This window comes from Coregonus clupeaformis, chromosome 23 (assembly GCF_020615455.1).
Source record: "Coregonus clupeaformis isolate EN_2021a chromosome 23, ASM2061545v1, whole genome shotgun sequence".
In the NCBI taxonomy this organism is placed as follows: Eukaryota; Metazoa; Chordata; class Actinopteri; order Salmoniformes; family Salmonidae; genus Coregonus; species Coregonus clupeaformis.
Genome location: NC_059214.1, coordinates 52,717,110 through 52,734,689, shown reverse-complemented (window position 1 = coordinate 52,734,689; position 17,580 = coordinate 52,717,110). Strand labels below are relative to the sequence as shown.

General features: G+C 50.0%; 1 protein-coding gene and 1 long non-coding RNA gene across 2 annotated transcripts in view; one reads left to right on the top strand and one right to left on the bottom strand.

Moving 5' to 3' along the window:
* The window catches only part of LOC123481716 (bone morphogenetic protein receptor type-2-like), a 95,021-nt gene extending 90,211 nt beyond the window's left edge, over positions 1 to 4,810 (top strand). Inside the window, exons 2-4 of the mRNA XM_045206477.1 lie at positions 2,383 to 3,059; positions 3,113 to 3,692; positions 4,623 to 4,810. Coding sequence (XP_045062412.1) covers positions 2,383 to 3,059; positions 3,113 to 3,692; positions 4,623 to 4,810 — 1,445 coding nt within the window. The remainder of the gene's footprint in view (positions 1 to 2,382; positions 3,060 to 3,112; positions 3,693 to 4,622) is intronic.
* An 11,190-nt stretch (positions 4,811 to 16,000) lies between these two features.
* On the bottom strand, positions 16,001 to 17,551 carry LOC121560087. The gene is made up of 3 exons (XR_006657241.1): positions 17,503 to 17,551; positions 16,295 to 17,342; positions 16,001 to 16,134 (listed from the first exon to the last, which is right to left on the bottom strand). It is a non-coding gene; the product is annotated as an uncharacterized LOC121560087 (long non-coding RNA).
* Positions 17,552 to 17,580: the final 29 nt, after the last annotated feature.

The window sequence follows — 17,580 nt, the reverse complement described above, 5'->3', positions numbered from 1 at the left end:
GTCCGGAACAACTGGTGCTCTCATTCATGCTTCAGTGTTGCTTGTCTCGAAACGAGCATAAAAGGCATTTAGCTCGTCTGGGCGTCACTGGGCAGCTCGCGGCTGGGTTTCCCTTTGTAGTCCGTAATCGGTTAAACTTTAGACAAAAACAAAGGGTTTGAGTGAGAGGTCTAACTAGTGTCTTCAAGTGGCCACACCTCTCCAAAGTGTGCACAGTTCCTAACTCAATGCATTTTATGACTCAAGGAAAGAGCCGTCAACTAGGTGGTGTCTTTTTGAGCTCTTCTAGCTGTTCCGTTGAGTAACTAGATCAAACACACTGGTAGTTGTTTTGTTCGGAACACAACCCTGTGTCCCCGCCCTCACACAGTTACTGTTGTTGTTTACGCAATCCCAAAAACAGCTATTATAAATCACAATCTGGGTCAGGTGGGCATCATTTAAATGCCTGTTATATTGCCAACATGACTAGTTAATTTTCTTCACAGTAGACAAACATAGGCCCATTCTGTTCAGAACAACCCAGGGTATGACGCCATCTTGTAGCTGTACATCAAGCATAATGATGATAAATGTTCACACTGTAACTATAATGACAGCAGTTTTATCATATGGAAATGTGAAGTGCACGTTTAGAGTGTTTTTCTTGCTTGTATGACATCAAAGCAGTATTTATTATAATCCTTTCGAAATACACTATATATACAAAAGTATGTGGACACCCCTTCAAATTAGTGGGTTCGGCTATTTCAGCCAGACCCGTTGCTGACAGGTGTATAAAATCGAGCACACAGCCATGCAATCTCCATAGACAAACACTGGCGGTAGAATGGCCTTACTGAAGAGCTCAGTGACTTTCAACGTGGCACCGTCATAGGATGCCACCTTTCCAACAAGTCAGTTCGTCAAATTTCTGCCCTGCTAGAGCTGCCCCGGTCAACTGTAAGTGCTGTTATTGTAAGGTGGAAATGTCTAGGAGCAACACCGGCTCAGCCGTGAAGTGGTAGGCCACACAAGCTCACAGAACGGAACCGCCGAGTGCTGAATTGCGTAGCGCGTAAAAATCGTCTGTCCTCGGTTGCAACATTCACTACCAACTTCCAAACTGCCTCTGGAAAGAATGTCAGCACAAGAACTGTTCGTTGGGAGCTTCATGAAATGGGTTTCCATGACCGAGCAGCTGCACACAAGCCTAAGATCACCATGCGCAATGCCAAGCGTCGGCTGGAGTGGTGTAAAGCTTGCTGCCATTGGACTCTGGAGCAGTGGAAACGTGTTCTCTGGACTGATGAATCACACTTCACCATCTGGCAGTCCGACGGATGAATCTGGGTTTGGCGGATGCCAGGAGAACGCTACCTGCCCGAATGCATAGTGCCAACTTTAAAGTTTGGTGGAGGAGGAATAATTGTCTGGGGCTGTTTTTCATGGTTCGGGCTCGGCCCCATAGTTCCAATGAAGGGAAATCTTAACGCTACAGCATACAATGACATTATAGATTCTGTGTTTCCAACTTTGTGGCAACAGTTTGGGGAAGGCCCTTTCCTGTTTCAGCATGACAATGCCTCCGTGCAAAAAGCGAGGTCCATACAGAAATGGTTTGTCGAGATCGGTGTGGAAGAACTTGACTGGCCTGCACAGAGCCCTGACCTCAACATCATCGAACACCTTTGGGATGAATTGGAACGCCGACTGCGAGCCAGGCCTAATCGCCCTACATCAGTGCCCGACCTCACTAATGCTCTTGTGGCTGAACGGAAGCAAGTCCCTGCAGCAATGTTCCAACATCTAGTGGAAAGCCTTCCCAGAAGAGTGGAGGCTGTTATAGCAGCAAAGGGGGGACCAACTCCATATTAATGCCCATGATTTTGGAATGAGATGTTTGACAAGCTTTTGGTCATGTAGTGTTCATGGAGTCCTCTTTATTTACAGCATTTCCCTCACTCAGACAACAAAACATTTGAGAAAGTTGCCCCATTAGGGAGGGATGGGGGCATCTTCTTGTCACGCGTGGTGCTCAACTTTATAACAGCTGTCAGTCCAAACCCATACAGAGCTGTGAAGCACAGAACCAGAGCTCTGACGTCATGTATAGCATGTTACTGTACAGAACCAGAGCTCTGACGTCATGTATAGCATGTTACTGTACAGAACCAGAGCTCTGACGTCATGTATAGCATGTTACTGTACAGACCCAGAGCTCTGACGTCATGTATAGCGTGTTACTGTACAGCCACTACGTTACAATTTAGCCATTTATTAGTGCCCAAATCTGCAATTTTCAACCCGTATACGGGTACTAGTTTAAAGGGCTACTAAAGTATTTATTTATCTTATATTTTGAATTTATAAATTATTTATTTGTTATCTTGTTACCACTAGGTGGCGCTGTGCTGGGGCTGGTGGTGCCGGTGTGTCTGCAGCTGACCCAGGAGGACCTAGAGACCACCAAGCTGGACCCTAAAGAGGTCGACAAGAACCTGAAGGAGTCGTCTGATGAGAACCTAATGGAGCACAGCCAGAAACAGTTCTCTGCTCCAGACCCCCTCAGCTCTGGGTCTTCCTCCCTGCTCTACCCCCTCATCAAGCTGGCTGCGGAGGTGACGGGCGCTGGGGCCGGGGCTGGGGCCCGGGGAGGGTCTGGGACCGGGGCTGGGGCCCGGGGAGGGTCTGGGACCGGGGCTGGGGCCCGGGGAGGGTCTGGGGCCGGGGCTGGGGCCCGGGAGGGTCTGGGGCCGGGGCTGGGGCCCGGGGAGGGTCTGGGGCCGGGGCTGGGGCCCGGGGAGGGTCTGGGGCCGGGGCTGGGGCCCGGGAGGGTCTGGGGCCGGGGCTGGGGCCCGGGAGGGTCTGGGACCGGGGCTGGGGCCCGGGGAGGGTCTGGGACCGGGGCCCGGGAGGGTCTGGGACCGGGGCTGGGGCCCGGGGAGGGTCTGGGACCGGGGCTGGGGCCCGGGGAGGGTCTGGGGCCGGGGCTGGGGCCCGGGGAGGGTCTGGGGCCGGGGCTGGGGCCCGGGGAGGGTCTGGGACCGGGGCCCGGGGAGGGTCTGGGACCGGGGCCAGTGGGATGGGGATGGGGGACCCTCCAGCTACTGTGTTCCCCCTGCCCAAACAGCAGAACCTCCCCAAGCGGCCAAGCAGCCTCCCACTCAACACCAAGGACAAGCAGGGGTCTGGTTCCTCCAGGCTGAAACAGGGGTCTGGTTCCTCCTGGCTGAAACAGGGGTCTGGTTCCTCCTGGCTGAAGTCTGGGAAACATAAGACAAACCTGAAGCATGTAGAAACGGGCGTGGCCAAGATTAACACGGTCGCCCCGGCAGCAGAGCCACACCTGGTTACCGTTACCAACAATGGAAGAACCGGGGTTGGGGTGAATGGGGTGCGGAGCGGAGTGGGCGTGGTGGTCGTCAACGGCTACCTGAACGGAGGCGTGGTCTCTTCATCTGGAGGCGGGGCTCTGTACGGGATGACCAATCCGGCGGGCTTCCAGAGTGAGGTGGGCGGAGCAACGCCCCTGTTACAGACTCAGCTCAGTGCAGAGGACAGTAGACTCAACATCAACATCAACTCCAGTCCTGATGAACATGAACCGCTGCTAAGGAGAGAGCAGCCCGCCCCATGTGACCAGAGACCAACCAATCACCTGGCGGCACGCACCAACACCAACAACAACAACAACAGCAGTCTGGTGATGGGTCTGGCTGGCAGAGGGATCACATATCCACCCGTGGAGGGACGCACCAACACCAACAACAACAACAACACTATACCTGTCTCTGTCCCTACCCCCACCCCTACCCCTGTCTCTGTCCCTACCCCCACCCCTATACCTGTCTCTGTCCCTACCCCCTCCCCTATACCTGTCTCTGTCCCTACCCCCACCCCTACCCCCTGTCTCTGTCCCTACCCCCACCCCTATACCTGTCTCTGTCCCTACCCCCACCCCTACCCCTGTCTCTGTCCCTACCCCCACCCCTATACCTGTCTCTGTCCCTACCCCCACCCCTATACCTGTCTCTGTCCCTACCCCCACCCCTACCCCTGTCTCTGTCCCTACCCCCACCCCTATACCTGTCTCTGTCCCTACCCCCACCCCTACCCCTGTCTCTGTCCCTACCCCCCACCCCTATACCTGTCTCTGTCCCTACCCCCCACCCCTATACCTGTCTCTGTCCCTACCCCCACCCCTATACCTGTCTCTGTCCCTACCCCCACCCCCTATACCTGTCTCTGTCCCTACCCCCACCCCTATACCTGTCTCTGTCCCTACCCCCCACCCCTATACCTGTCTCTGTCCCTACCCCCACCCCCTATACCTGTCTCTGTCCCTACCCCCACCCCTATACCTGTCTCTGTCCCTACCCCCACCCCTATACCTGTCTCTGTCCCTACCCACTCCCCTATACCTGTCTCTGTCCCTACCCCCCCCCCTATACCTGTCTCTGTCCCTACCCCCACCCCTATACCTGTCTCTGTCCCTACCCCCACCCCTACCCCTGTCTCTGTCCCTACCTCTGTCACTCCCCCTGTCCCTGTCACTCCCCCTGTCCCTGTCCCTGTCTCTGTCCCTGTCACTCCCCCTGTCTCTGTCCCTGTCTCTGTCCCTGTCTCTGTCCCTGTACCAGCAACACCAGTCCCAGAGCCCCAGCAGGAGGCCCCTGTACAGCAGGAGGCTGCCCAGCTCCGACAGCCTAAACCCAGACGTCCTGAGAGACCCTGCTCCCTGGACCTGTCTGCCTCCTCCTCTTCAGGTGAGAAGAGAACACACCGCACATCTCTCTACCTCAGTCCACATGAGGAATGTCCTGAATGAAAGTAGACTAGATCAGGTAGTAGGTATGAGACTAGATCAGGTAGTAGACTAGATCAGGTAGTAGACTAGATCAGGTAGTAGGTATGAGACTAGATCAGGTAGTAGACTAGATCAGGTAGTACACTAGATCAGGTATGAGACTAGATCAGGTATGAGACTAGATCAGGTAGTACACTAGATCAGGTAGTAGACTAGATCAGGTAGTACACTAGATCAGGTATGAGACTAGATAAGGTATGAGACTAGATCAGGTAGTACACTAGATCAGGTAGTAGACTAGATCAGGTAGTAGATTAGATCAGGTAGTAGACTAGATCAGGTAGTAGACTAGATCAGGTAGTACACTAGATCAGGTAGTAGACTAGATCAGGTAGTAGACTAGATCAGGTAGTACACTAGATCAGGTAGTAGACTAGATCAGGTAGTAGACTAGATCAGGTAGTACACTAGATCAGGTAGTAGGTAGTACACTAGATCAGGTAGTAGACTAGATCAGGTAGTAGACTAGTTCAGGTAGTAGACTAGATCAGGTAGTAGACTAGATCAGGTAGTAGACTAGATCAGGTATGAGACTAGATCAGGTAGTAGACTAGATCAGGTAGTACACTAGATCAGGTAGTAGACTAGATCAGGTAGTAGACTAGATCAGGTAGTACACTAGATCAGGTAGTGCACTAGATCAGGTAGTGCACTAGATCAGGTAGTACACTAGATCAGGTATGAGACTAGAGCAGGTAGTACATTAGATCAGGTAGTGCACTAGATCAGGTAGTAGACTAGATCAGGTAGTACACTAGATCAGGTATGAGACTAGATCAGGTAGTAGGTAGTACACTAGATCAGGTAGTAGACTAGATCAGGTAGTAGACTAGTTCAGGTAGTAGACTAGATCAGGTATGAGACTAGATCAGGTATGAGACTAGATCAGGTATGAGACTAGATCAGGTATGAGACTAGATCAGGTAGTAGACTAGATCAGGTATGAGACTAGATCAGGTAGTAGACTAGATCAGGTAGTACACTTGATCAGGTAGTACACTAGATCAGGTATGAGACTAGATCAGGTAGTAGACTAGATCAGGTAGTACACTTGATCAGGTAGTAGACTAGATCAGGTAGTAGACTAGATCAGGTAGTAGACTAGATCAGGTATGAGACTAGATCAGGTAGTAGACTAGATCAGGTAGTAGACTAGATCAGGTAGTACACTAGATCAGGTATGAGACTAGATCAGGTAGTACACTAGATCAGGTAGTAGACTAGATCAGGTAGTAGACTAGATCAGGTAGTACACTAGATCAGGTAGTACACTAGATCAGGTAGTCCACTAGATCAGGTATGAGACTAGATCAGGTAGTACACTAGATCAGGTAGTAGACTAGATCAGGTAGTACACTAGATCAGGTATGAGACTAGATCAGGTATGAGACTAGATCAGGTATGAGACTAGATCAGGTAGTCCACTAGATCAGGTAGTAGACTAGATCAGGTAGTACACTAGATCAGGTAGTACACTAGATCAGGTATGAGACTAGATCAGGTATGAGACTAGATCAGGTAGTCCACTAGATCAGGTAGTAGACTAGATCAGGTAGTACACTAGATCAGGTAGTACACTAGATCAGGTAGTCCACTAGATCAGGTATGAGACTAGATCAGGTAGTACACTAGATCAGGTAGTAGACTAGATCAGGTAGTACACTAGATCAGGTATGAGACTAGATCAGGTATGAGACTAGATCAGGTATGAGACTAGATCAGGTAGTCCACTAGATCAGGTAGTAGACTAGATCAGGTAGTACACTAGATCAGGTAGTACACTAGATCAGGTAGTAGACTAGATCAGGTAGTACACTAGATCAGGTAGTACACTAGATCAGGTAGTACACTAGATCAGGTAGTACACTAGATCAGGTAGTAGACTAGATCAGGTATGAGACTAGATCAGGTATGAGACTAGATCAGGTAGTCCACTAGATCAGGTAGTAGACTAGATCAGGTATGAGACTAGATCAGGTAGTAGACTAGATCAGGTAGTCCACTAGATCAGGTAGTAGACTAGATCAGGTATGAGACTAGATCAGGTAGTAGACTAGATCAGGTATGAGACTAGATCAGGTATGAGACTAGATCAGGCATGAGACTAGATCAGGTATGAGACTAGATCAGGTAGTAGACTAGATCAGGTATGAGACTAGATCAGGTAGTCCACTAGATCAGGTAGTAGACTAGATCAGGTATGAGACTAGATCAGGTAGTAGACTAGATCAGGTATGAGACTAGATCAGGTATGAGACTAGATCAGGTATGAGACTAGATCAGGTAGTACACTAGATCAGGTATGAGACTAGATCAGGTAGTCCACTAGATCAGGTAGTAGACTAGATCAGGTATGAGACTAGATCAGGTAGTCCACTAGATCAGGTAGTACACTAGATCAGGTATGAGACTAGATCAGGTAGTAGACTAGATCAGGTATGAGACTAGATCAGGTATGAGACTAGATCAGGTATGAGACTAGATCAGGTATGAGACTAGATCAGGTAGTCCACTAGATCAGGTAGTAGACTAGATCAGGTATGAGACTAGATCAGGTAGTACACTAGATCAGGTAGTACACTAGATCAGGTAGTAGACTAGATCAGGTATGAGACTAGATCAGGTATGAGACTAGATCAGGTAGTCCACTAGATCAGGTAGTAGACTAGATCAGGTATGAGACTAGATCAGGTAGTACACTAGATCAGGTATGAGACTAGATCAGGTAGTACACTAGATCAGGTAGTCCACTAGATCAGATAGTAGACTAGATCAGGTATGAGACTAGATCAGGTAGTCCACTAGATCAGGTATGAGACTAGATCAGGTATGAGACTAGATCAGGTATGAGACTAGATCAGGTAGTCCACTAGATCAGGTATGAGACTAGATCAGGTAGTAGCCTAGATCAGGTAGTGCACTAGATCAGGTATGAGACTAGATCAGGTATGAGACTAGATCAGGTATGAGACTAGATCAGGTAGTCCACTAGATCAGGTAGTAGACTAGATCAGGTAGTAGAAGACTAGATCAGGTAGTAGACTAGATCAGGTAGTAGACTAGATCAGGTAGTAGACTAGATCAGGTAGTAGACTAGATCAGGTAGTCCAATTCCATAACAAGGCTTGGATCCAGTAGTGGTGTCCTTAGTTGCTTTCTCTCCCCTGCTGTCTCGACCTCTGAGTCCTCAGCTATGAAAAGCCAACTGACATTTACTCCTGATGTACTGACCTGTTTCACCCTCTACAACCACTGTGATTATTATTTGACCCTGCTGGTCATCTATGAAAGTTTGAACATCTTGGAGAAAAATCTGGCCTTAATGGCCATGTACTGTTATAATCTCCACCCGGCACAGCCAGAAGGGGACTGGCCACCCCTCAGAGCCTGGTTCCTCTCTAGGTTCCTGCCTTTCTAGGGAGTTTTTCCTAGCCACCGTGCTTCTACATCTGCATTGCTGCTGTTTGGGGTTTTAGACTGGGCTCTTATCCAGAGCGACTTACAGGAGCTATTAGGGTTAAGTGCCTTGCTCAAGGGCACATCGACAGATTTACTGGCACAACGCTCTTACCCACTAAGCTACCTGCCGCCTGTATAGCACTTTGTGACATCTGCTGATGTAAAAAGGGTTTTATAAATATATTACATAGGGAATAGGGTACCATTTGGGACTCAACCGAAGTATTTGGATTGGATGTGGGAAGGGAAGCAAATTCCATAGAGTTGATAAGGATCCAGAACGTTGTGGCTCAGTAGAAGACTATCAACATGAGGGGAGATGAATGGGAGGAGATCTCTACGGCTATCTCTACGGCTATCTCTACGGCTATCTCTACGGCTATCTCTACGGCTATCTCTACGGCTATCTCTACGGCTATCTCTACGGCTATCTCTACGGCTATCTCTACGGCTGTGTCCCCAATGGCACCCTATGTATAGTGAACAGAAATATAACGCTCATGCATGCAGTAATGTTTTACTGAGTTACAGTTCATAGGAGGAAATCAGTCAATTGAAATAAATTCATTAGGCCCTAATCTATGGATTTCACATGACTGGGAAGGGGCACAGCCATGGGAGGGCATAGGTCCACCCACCGGGGGGCCAGGTCCAGCCACCGGGGGGCCAGGTCCAGCCACCGGGGGGCCAGGTCCAGCCACCGGGGGGCCAGGTCCAGCCACCGGGGGGCCAGGTCCAGCCACCGGGGGGCCAGGTCCAGCCACCGGGGGGCCAGGTCCAGCCACCGGGGGGCCAGGTCCAGCCACCGGGGGCCAGGTCCAGCCACCGGGGGGCCAGGTCCAGCCACCGGGGGGCCAGGTCCAGCCACCGGGGGGCCAGGACCAGCCTATCAGAATGAGGACTTTATTACTCAGCACCCCCCCTCAGACGATCCCGCAGTCGAAGAAGCTGGATGTGAAGGTCCTGGGCTGGCATGATAACTCGTAGTCTGCAGTTGTGAGGGCAGTTGGATGTACTGCCAAATTCTCTAAAACGATGTTGGAGGCGGCTTATGGTAGAGAAATGAACATTCAATGCTCTGTCAACAGCTCTGGTGGACACTGCTGCAGTCAGCATGCCAATTGCACTCTCCCTCAAAACTTGACACATCTGTGGCATTGTATTATGGACAAAACTGCACATTCTAGACTGGCATTTTATTGTCCCCAGCACAAGGTGCACCTGTGTAATGATCATGCTGTTTAATCAGCTTCTTGATTTCCCACACCTGTCAGGTGGATGGATTATCTTGGCAAAGGAGAAATGCTCACTAACAGGGATGTAAACAAATTTGTGTAAAACGTTTGAGAGAAATAAGCCATTTGTGCCTATGGAACATTTCTGGGATCTTTTATTTCAGCTCATGAAACATGGGACCAACACTTTACATGTTGTGTTTATATTTTTGTTCAGTGTAGGTTGCTACTTATAACCATTGTTCAAAAGTAGTGCACTATATAGAGAATACGTTGCCATTTGGGATGCAACCTTTGACCTAGCCTGATCCCAGGTCTGTTTGTGCTGTCTTGTCAATGACCATAAGGATAAACAGATCTGAGACCAGGCTATGTCTGACCTAGTACAGATCTGAGACCAGGCTATGTCTGACCTAGTACAGATCTGGGACCAGGCTATGTCTGACCTAGTACAGTGACACAGGTTAATCACAACAAGACTAGCAGCCAGGTGACTATTTGGTGGTTCCACGTTCCAGAGGTGTGTTGCTGAGAGCGGGACAATAAGACATTGTGTTGTTATTCAAACAGCCAGCAGTGCTTTAGTTGGACTGGAAAGATCACACCGTAATGTGTTTTCTGTGATTCCAGTTATTTTGTGTCCAAGGAGTTGTGAGGGTGGTGCTATTACCATCTGTCACTAGAGAGCAGCATTCTGTGACTGGATGCATGAACATGGTATGAACATGGTATGAACATGGTATGAACATGGTATGAACATGGCATTCTGTAAAATGAGTAGAGAATAAAGTAATCTTGGTAACTAAGTCTGCATCCCTAATGGAACCCTATTCCCTATATAGTGCACTACTGGGTCTGGGTCTGGGTCACCCTATTCCCTATATAGTGCACTACTGGGTCTGGGTCTGGGTCACCCTATTCCCTATATAGTGCACTACTGGGTCTGGGTCTGGGTCACCCTATTCCCTATATAGTGCACTACTGGGTCTGGGTCACCCTATTCCCTATATAGTGCACTACTGGATCTGGGTCCGGGTCACCCTATTCCCTATATAGTGCACGTCTGGGTCTGGGTCACCCTATTCCCTATATAGTGCACGTCTGGGTCTGGGTCACCCTATTCCCTATATAGTGCACTACTGGGTCTGGGTCACCCTATTCCCTATATAGTGCACGTCTGGGTCTGGGTCACCCTATTCCCTATATAGTGCACTACTGGGTCTGGGTCACCCTATTCCCTATATAGTGCACGTCTGGGTCTGGGTCACCCTATTCCCTATATAGTGCACGTCTGGGTCTGGGTCACCCTATTCCCTATATAGTGCACGTCTGGGTCTGGGTCACCCTATTCCCTATATAGTGCACGTCTGGGTCTGGGTCACCCTATTCCCTATATAGTGCACGTCTGGGTCTGGGTCACCCTATTCCCTATATAGTGCACTACTGGGTCTGGGACACCCTATTCCCTATATAGTGCACTACTGGGTCTGGGTCACCCTATTCCCTATATAGTGCACGTCTGGGTCTGGGTCACCCTATTCCCTATATAGTGCACGTCTGGGTCTGGGTCACCCTATTCCCTATATAGTGCACGTCTGGGTCTGGGTCACCCTATTCCCTATATAGTGCACGTCTGGGTCTGGGTCACCCTATTCCCTATATAGTGCACGTCTGGGTCTGGGTCACCCTATTCCCTATATAGTGCACGTCTGGGTCTGGGTCACCCTATTCCCTATATAGTGCACGTCTGGGTCTGGGTCACCCTATTCCCTATATAGTGCACGTCTGGGTCTGGGTCACCCTATTCCCTATATAGTGCACGTCTGGGTCTGGGTCACCCTATTCCCTATATAGTGCACGTCTGGGTCTGGGTCACCCTATTCCCTATATAGTGCACGTCTGGGTCTGGGACACCCTATTCCCTATATAGTGCACGTCTGGGTCTGGGTCACCCTATTCCCTATATAGTGCACTACTGGGTCTGGGTCTGGGTCACCCTATTCCCTATATAGTGCACTACTGGATCTGGGTCTGGGTCACCCTATTCCCTATATAGTGCACTACTGGATCTGGGTCTGGGTCACCCTATTCCCTATATAGTGCACGTCTGGGTCTGGGTCTGGGACACCCTATTCCCTATATAGTGCACTACTGGGTCTGGGTCTGGGTCACCCTATTCCCTATATAGTGCACTACTGGGTCTGGGTCTGGGTCTGGGTCACCCTATTCCCTATATAGTGCACTACTGGATCTGGGTCTGGGTCACCCTATTCCCTATATAGTGCACTACTGGATCTGGTTCTGGGTCACCCTATTCCCTATATAGTGCACTACTGGGTCTGGGTCACCCTATTCCCTATATAGTGCACTACTGGATCTGGGTCTGGGTCACCCTATTCCCTATATAGTGCACTACTGGGTCTGGGTCTGGGTCACCCTATTCCCTATATAGTGCACTACTGGATCTGGGTCTGGGTCACCCTATTCCCTATATAGTGCACTACTGGATCTGGGTCTGGGTCACCCTATTCCCTATATAGTGCACTACTGGGTCTGGGTCTGGGTCACCCTATTCCCTATATAGTGCACTACTGGATCTGGGTCACCCTATTCCCTATATAGTGCACTACTGGGTCTGGGTCTGGGTCACCCTATTCCCTATATAGTGCACTACTGGGTCTGGGTCTGGGTCTGGGTCACCCTATTCCCTATATAGTGCACTACTGGGTCTGGGTCTGGGTCACCCTATTCCCTATATAGTGCACTACTGGATCTGGGTCTGGGTCACCCTATTCCCTATATAGTGCACAACTGGATCTGGGTCACCCTATTCCCTATATAGTGCACTACTGGATCTGGGTCTGGGTCACCCTATTCCCTATATAGTGCACTACTGGGTCTGGGTCACCCTATTCCCTATATAGTGCACTACTGGATCTGGGTCTGGGTCACCCTATTCCCTATATAGTGCACGTCTGGGTCTGGGTCCGGGTCACCCTATTCCCTATATAGTGCACGTCTGGGTCTGGGTCACCCTATTCCCTATATAGTGCACGACTGGATCTGGGTCACCCTATTCCCTATATAGTGCACTACTGGGTCTGGGTCTGGGTCACCCTATTCCCTATATAGTGCACTACTGGATCTGGGTCTGGGTCACCCTATTCCCTATATAGTGCACTACTGGGTCTGGGTCTGGGTCACCCTATTCCCTATATAGTGCACTACTGGGTCTGGGTCACCCTATTCCCTATATAGTGCACTACTGGATCTGGGTCTGGGTCACCCTATTTTCTATATAGTGCACTACTGGATCTGGGTCTGGGTCACCCTATTCCCTATATAGTGCACTACTGGATCTGGGTCTGGGTCTGGGTCACCCTATTCCCTATATAGTGCACTACTGGGTCTGGGTCTGGGTCACCCTATTCCCTATATAGTGCACTACTGGGTCTGGGTCCGGGTCACCCTATTCCCTATATAGTGCACTACTGGGTCTGGGTCCGGGTCACCCTATTCCCTATATAGTGCACTACTGGGTCTGGGTCTGGGTCACCCTATTCCCTATATAGTGCACTACTGGATCTGGGTCTGGGTCTGGGTCACCCTATTCCCTATATAGTGCACTACTGGGTCTGGGTCTGGGTCACCCTATTCCCTATATAGTGCACTACTGGATTTGGGTCTGGGTCACCCTATTCCCTATATAGTGCACTACTGGATCTGGTTCTGGGTCACCCTATTCCCTATATAGTGCACTACTGGGTCTGGGTCTGGGTCACCCTATTCCCTATATAGTGCACTACTGGATCTGGGTCTGGGTCACCCTATTCCCTATATAGTGCACTACTGGGTCTGGGTCTGGGTCACCCTATTCCCTATATAGTGCACTACTGGATCTGGGTCTGGGTCACCCTATTCCCTATATAGTGCACTACTGGATCTGGGTCTGGGTCACCCTATTCCCTATATAGTGCACTACTGGGTCTGGGTCTGGGTCACCCTATTCCCTATATAGTGCACTACTGGATCTGGGTCACCCTATTCCCTATATAGTGCACTACTGGGTCTGGGTCTGGGTCACCCTATTCCCTATATAGTGCACTACTGGGTCTGGGTCTGGGTCTGGGTCACCCTATTCCCTATATAGTGCACTACTGGGTCTGGGTCACCCTATTCCCTATATAGTGCACTACTGGATCTGGGTCTGGGTCACCCTATTCCCTATATAGTGCACAACTGGATCTGGGTCACCCTATTCCCTATATAGTGCACTACTGGATCTGGGTCTGGGTCACCCTATTCCCATATAGTGCACTACTGGGTCTGGGTCACCCTATTCCCTATATAGTGCACTACTGGATCTGGGTCTGGGTCACCCTATTCCCTATATAGTGCACGTCTGGGTCTGGGTCCGGGTCACCCTATTCCCTATATAGTGCACGTCTGGGTCTGGGTCACCCTATTCCCTATATAGTGCACGACTGGATCTGGGTCACCCTATTCCCTATATAGTGCACTACTGGGTCTGGGTCTGGGTCACCCTATTCCCTATATAGTGCACTACTGGATCTGGGTCTGGGTCACCCTATTCCCTATATAGTGCACTACTGGGTCTGGGTCTGGGTCTGGGTCACCCTATTGCCTATATAGTGCACTACTGGGTCTGGGTCACCCTATTCCCTATATAGTGCACTACTGGATCTGGGTCTGGGTCACCCTATTTTCTATATAGTGCACTACTGGATCTGGGTCTGGGTCACCCTATTCCCTATATAGTGCACTACTGGATCTGGGTCTGGGTCTGGGTCACCCTATTCCCTATATAGTGCACTACTGGGTCTGGGTCTGGGTCACCCTATTCCCTATAGTGCACTACTGGGTCTGGGTCCGGGTCACCCTATTCCCTATATAGTGCACTACTGGGTCTGGGTCCGGGTCACCCTATTCCCTATATAGTGCACTACTGGGTCTGGGTCTGGGTCTGGGTCACCCTATTCCCTATATAGTGCACTACTGGATCTGGGTCTGGGTCTGGGTCACCCTATTCCCTATATAGTGCACTACTGGGTCTGGGTCTGGGTCTGGGTCACCCTATTCCCTATATAGTGCACTACTGGGTCTGGGTCTGGGTCACCCTATTCCCTATATAGTGCACTACTGGATCTGGGTCACCCTATTCCCTATATAGTGCACTACATTTACCTTTACATTTTAGTCATTTAGCAGACGCTCTTAACCAGAGCGACTTACAGGAGCAATTAGGGTTAAGTGCCTTGCTCAGGGGCACATTAACGTCATTTAGCAGACGCTCTTAGCCAGAGCGACTCACAAATTGGTGCGTTCACCCTATAGCCAGTGGGATAACCACTTTACAATTTGGGGGGGTTAGAAGGAATACTTTATCCTATCCCAGGTATTCCTTAAAGAGGTGGGGTTTCAAATGTCTCCGGAAGGTGGTGAGTGACTCCGCTGTCCTGGCGTCGTGAGGGAGCTTGTTCCACCATTGGGGTGCCAGAGCAGCGAACAGTTTTGACTGGGCTGAGCGGGAGCTATGCTTCCGCAGAGGAAGGGGAGCCAGCAGGCCAGAGGTGGATCTGGGTCTGGGTCTGGATCTGGGTCTGGGTCTGGGTCACCCTATTCCCTATATAGTGCACTACTGGATCTGGGTCTGGGTCACCCTATTCCCTATATAGTGCACTACTGGATCTGGGTCTGGGTCTGGGTCACCCTATTCCCTATATAGTGCACTACTGGATCTGGGTCTGGGTCTGGGTCACCCTAATCCCTATATAGTGCACTACTGGATCTGGGTCTGGGTCTGGGTCACCCTAATCCCTATATAGTGCACTACTGGATCTGGGTCTGGGTCACCCTAATCCCTATATAGTGCACTACTGGATCTGGGTCTGGGTCTGGGTCACCCTATTCCCTATATAGTGCACTACTGGATCTGGGTCTGGGTCTGGGTCACCCTATTCCCTATATAGTGCACTACTGGATCTGGGTCTGGGTCTGGGTCACCCTATTCCCTATATAGTGCACTACTGGGTCTGGGTCTGGGTCACCCTATTCCCTATATAGTGCACGTCTGGGTCCGGGTCACCCTATTCCCTATATAGTGCACTACTGGATCTGGGTCTGGGTCACCCTATTCCCTATATAGTGCACTACTGGATCTGGGTCTGGGTCTGGGTCACCCTATTCCCTATATAGTGCACTACTGGGTCTGGGTCTGGGTCTGGGTCACCCTATTCCCTATATAGTGCACTACTGGATCTGGGTCTGGGTCTGGGTCACCCTATTCCCTATATAGTGCACTACTGGATCTGGGTCTGGGTCTGGGTCACCCTATTCCCTATATAGTGCACTACTGGATCTGGGTCTGGGTCTGGGTCACCCTATTCCCTATATAGTGCACTACTGGGTCTGGGTCTGGGTCTGGATCACCCTATTCCCTATATAGTGTCTGTATCCCTAATAACACCTGTCTGTCTCTTCTCAGTGTACTAGATGTCTGTATCCCTAATAACACCTGTCTGTCTCTCTGTCTCCTCCCAGGTGATGGCTCGTCTGTATCCCTAATAACACCTGTCTGTCTCTTCTCAGTGTACTAGATGTCTGTATCCCTAATAACACCTGTCTGTCTCTCTGTCTCCTCCCAGGTGATGGCTCGTCTGTCTCCCTAATAACACCTGTCTGTCTCTCTGTCTCCTCCCAGGTGATGGCTTGTCTGTATCCCTAATAACACCTGTCTGTCTCTCTGTCTCCTCCCAGGTGATGGCTCGTCTGTATCCCTAATAACACCTGTCTGTCTCTCTGTCTCCTCCCAGGTGATGGCTCGTCTGTATCCCTAATAACACCTGTCTGTCTCTTCTCAGTGTACTAGATGTCTGTATCCCTAATAACACCTGTCTGTCTCTCTGTCTCCTCCCAGGTGATGGCTCGTCTGTATCCCTAATAACACCTGTCTGTCTCTTCTCAGTGTACTAGATGTCTGTATCCCTAATAACACCTGTCTGTCTCTCTGTCTCCTCCCAGGTGATGGCTCGTCTGTATCCCTAATAACACCTGTCTGCCTCTTCTCAGTGTACTAGATGTCTGTATCCCTAATAACACCTGTCTGTCTCTCTGTCTCCTCCCAGGTGATGGCTCGTCTGTATCCCTAATAACACCTGTCTGTCTCTTCTCAGTGTACTAGATGTCTGTATCCCTAATAACACCTGTCTGTCTCTCTGTCTCCTCCCAGGTGATGGCTCGTCTGTATCCCTAATAACACCTGTCTGTCTCTTCTCAGTGTACTAGATGTCTGTATCCCTAATAACACCTGTCTGTCTCTCTGTCTCCTCCCAGGTGATGGCTCGTCTGTATCCCTAATAACACCTGTCTGTCTCTTCTCAGTGTACTAGATGTCTGTATCCCTAATAACACCTGTCTGTCTCTCTGTCTCCTCCCAGGTGATGGCTCGTCTGTATCCCTAATAACACCTGTCTGTCTCTTCTCAGTGTACTAGATGTCTGTATCCCTAATAACACCTGTCTGTCTCTCTGTCTCCTCCCAGGTGATGGCTCGTCTGTATCCCTAATAACACCTGTCTGTCTCTTCTCAGTGTACTAGATGTCTGTATCCCTAATAACACCTGTCTGTCTCTCTGTCTCCTCCCAGGTGATGGCTCGTCTGTATCCCTAATAACACCTGTCTGTCTCTTCTCAGTGTACTAGATGTCTGTATCCCTAATAACACCTGTCTGTCTCTCTGTCTCCTCCCAGGTGATGGCTCGTCTGTATCCCTAATAACACCTGTCTGTCTCTCTGTCTCCTCCCAGGTGATGGCTCGTCTGTATCCCTAATAACACCTGTCTGTCTCTTCTCAGTGTACTAGATGTCTGTATCCCTAATAACACCTGTCTGTCTCTCTGTCTCCTCCCAGGTGATGGCTCGTCTGTATCCCTAATAACACCTGTCTGTCTCTTCTCAGTGTACTAGATGTCTGTATCCCTAATAACACCTGTCTGTCTCTCTGTCCCCTCCCAGGTGA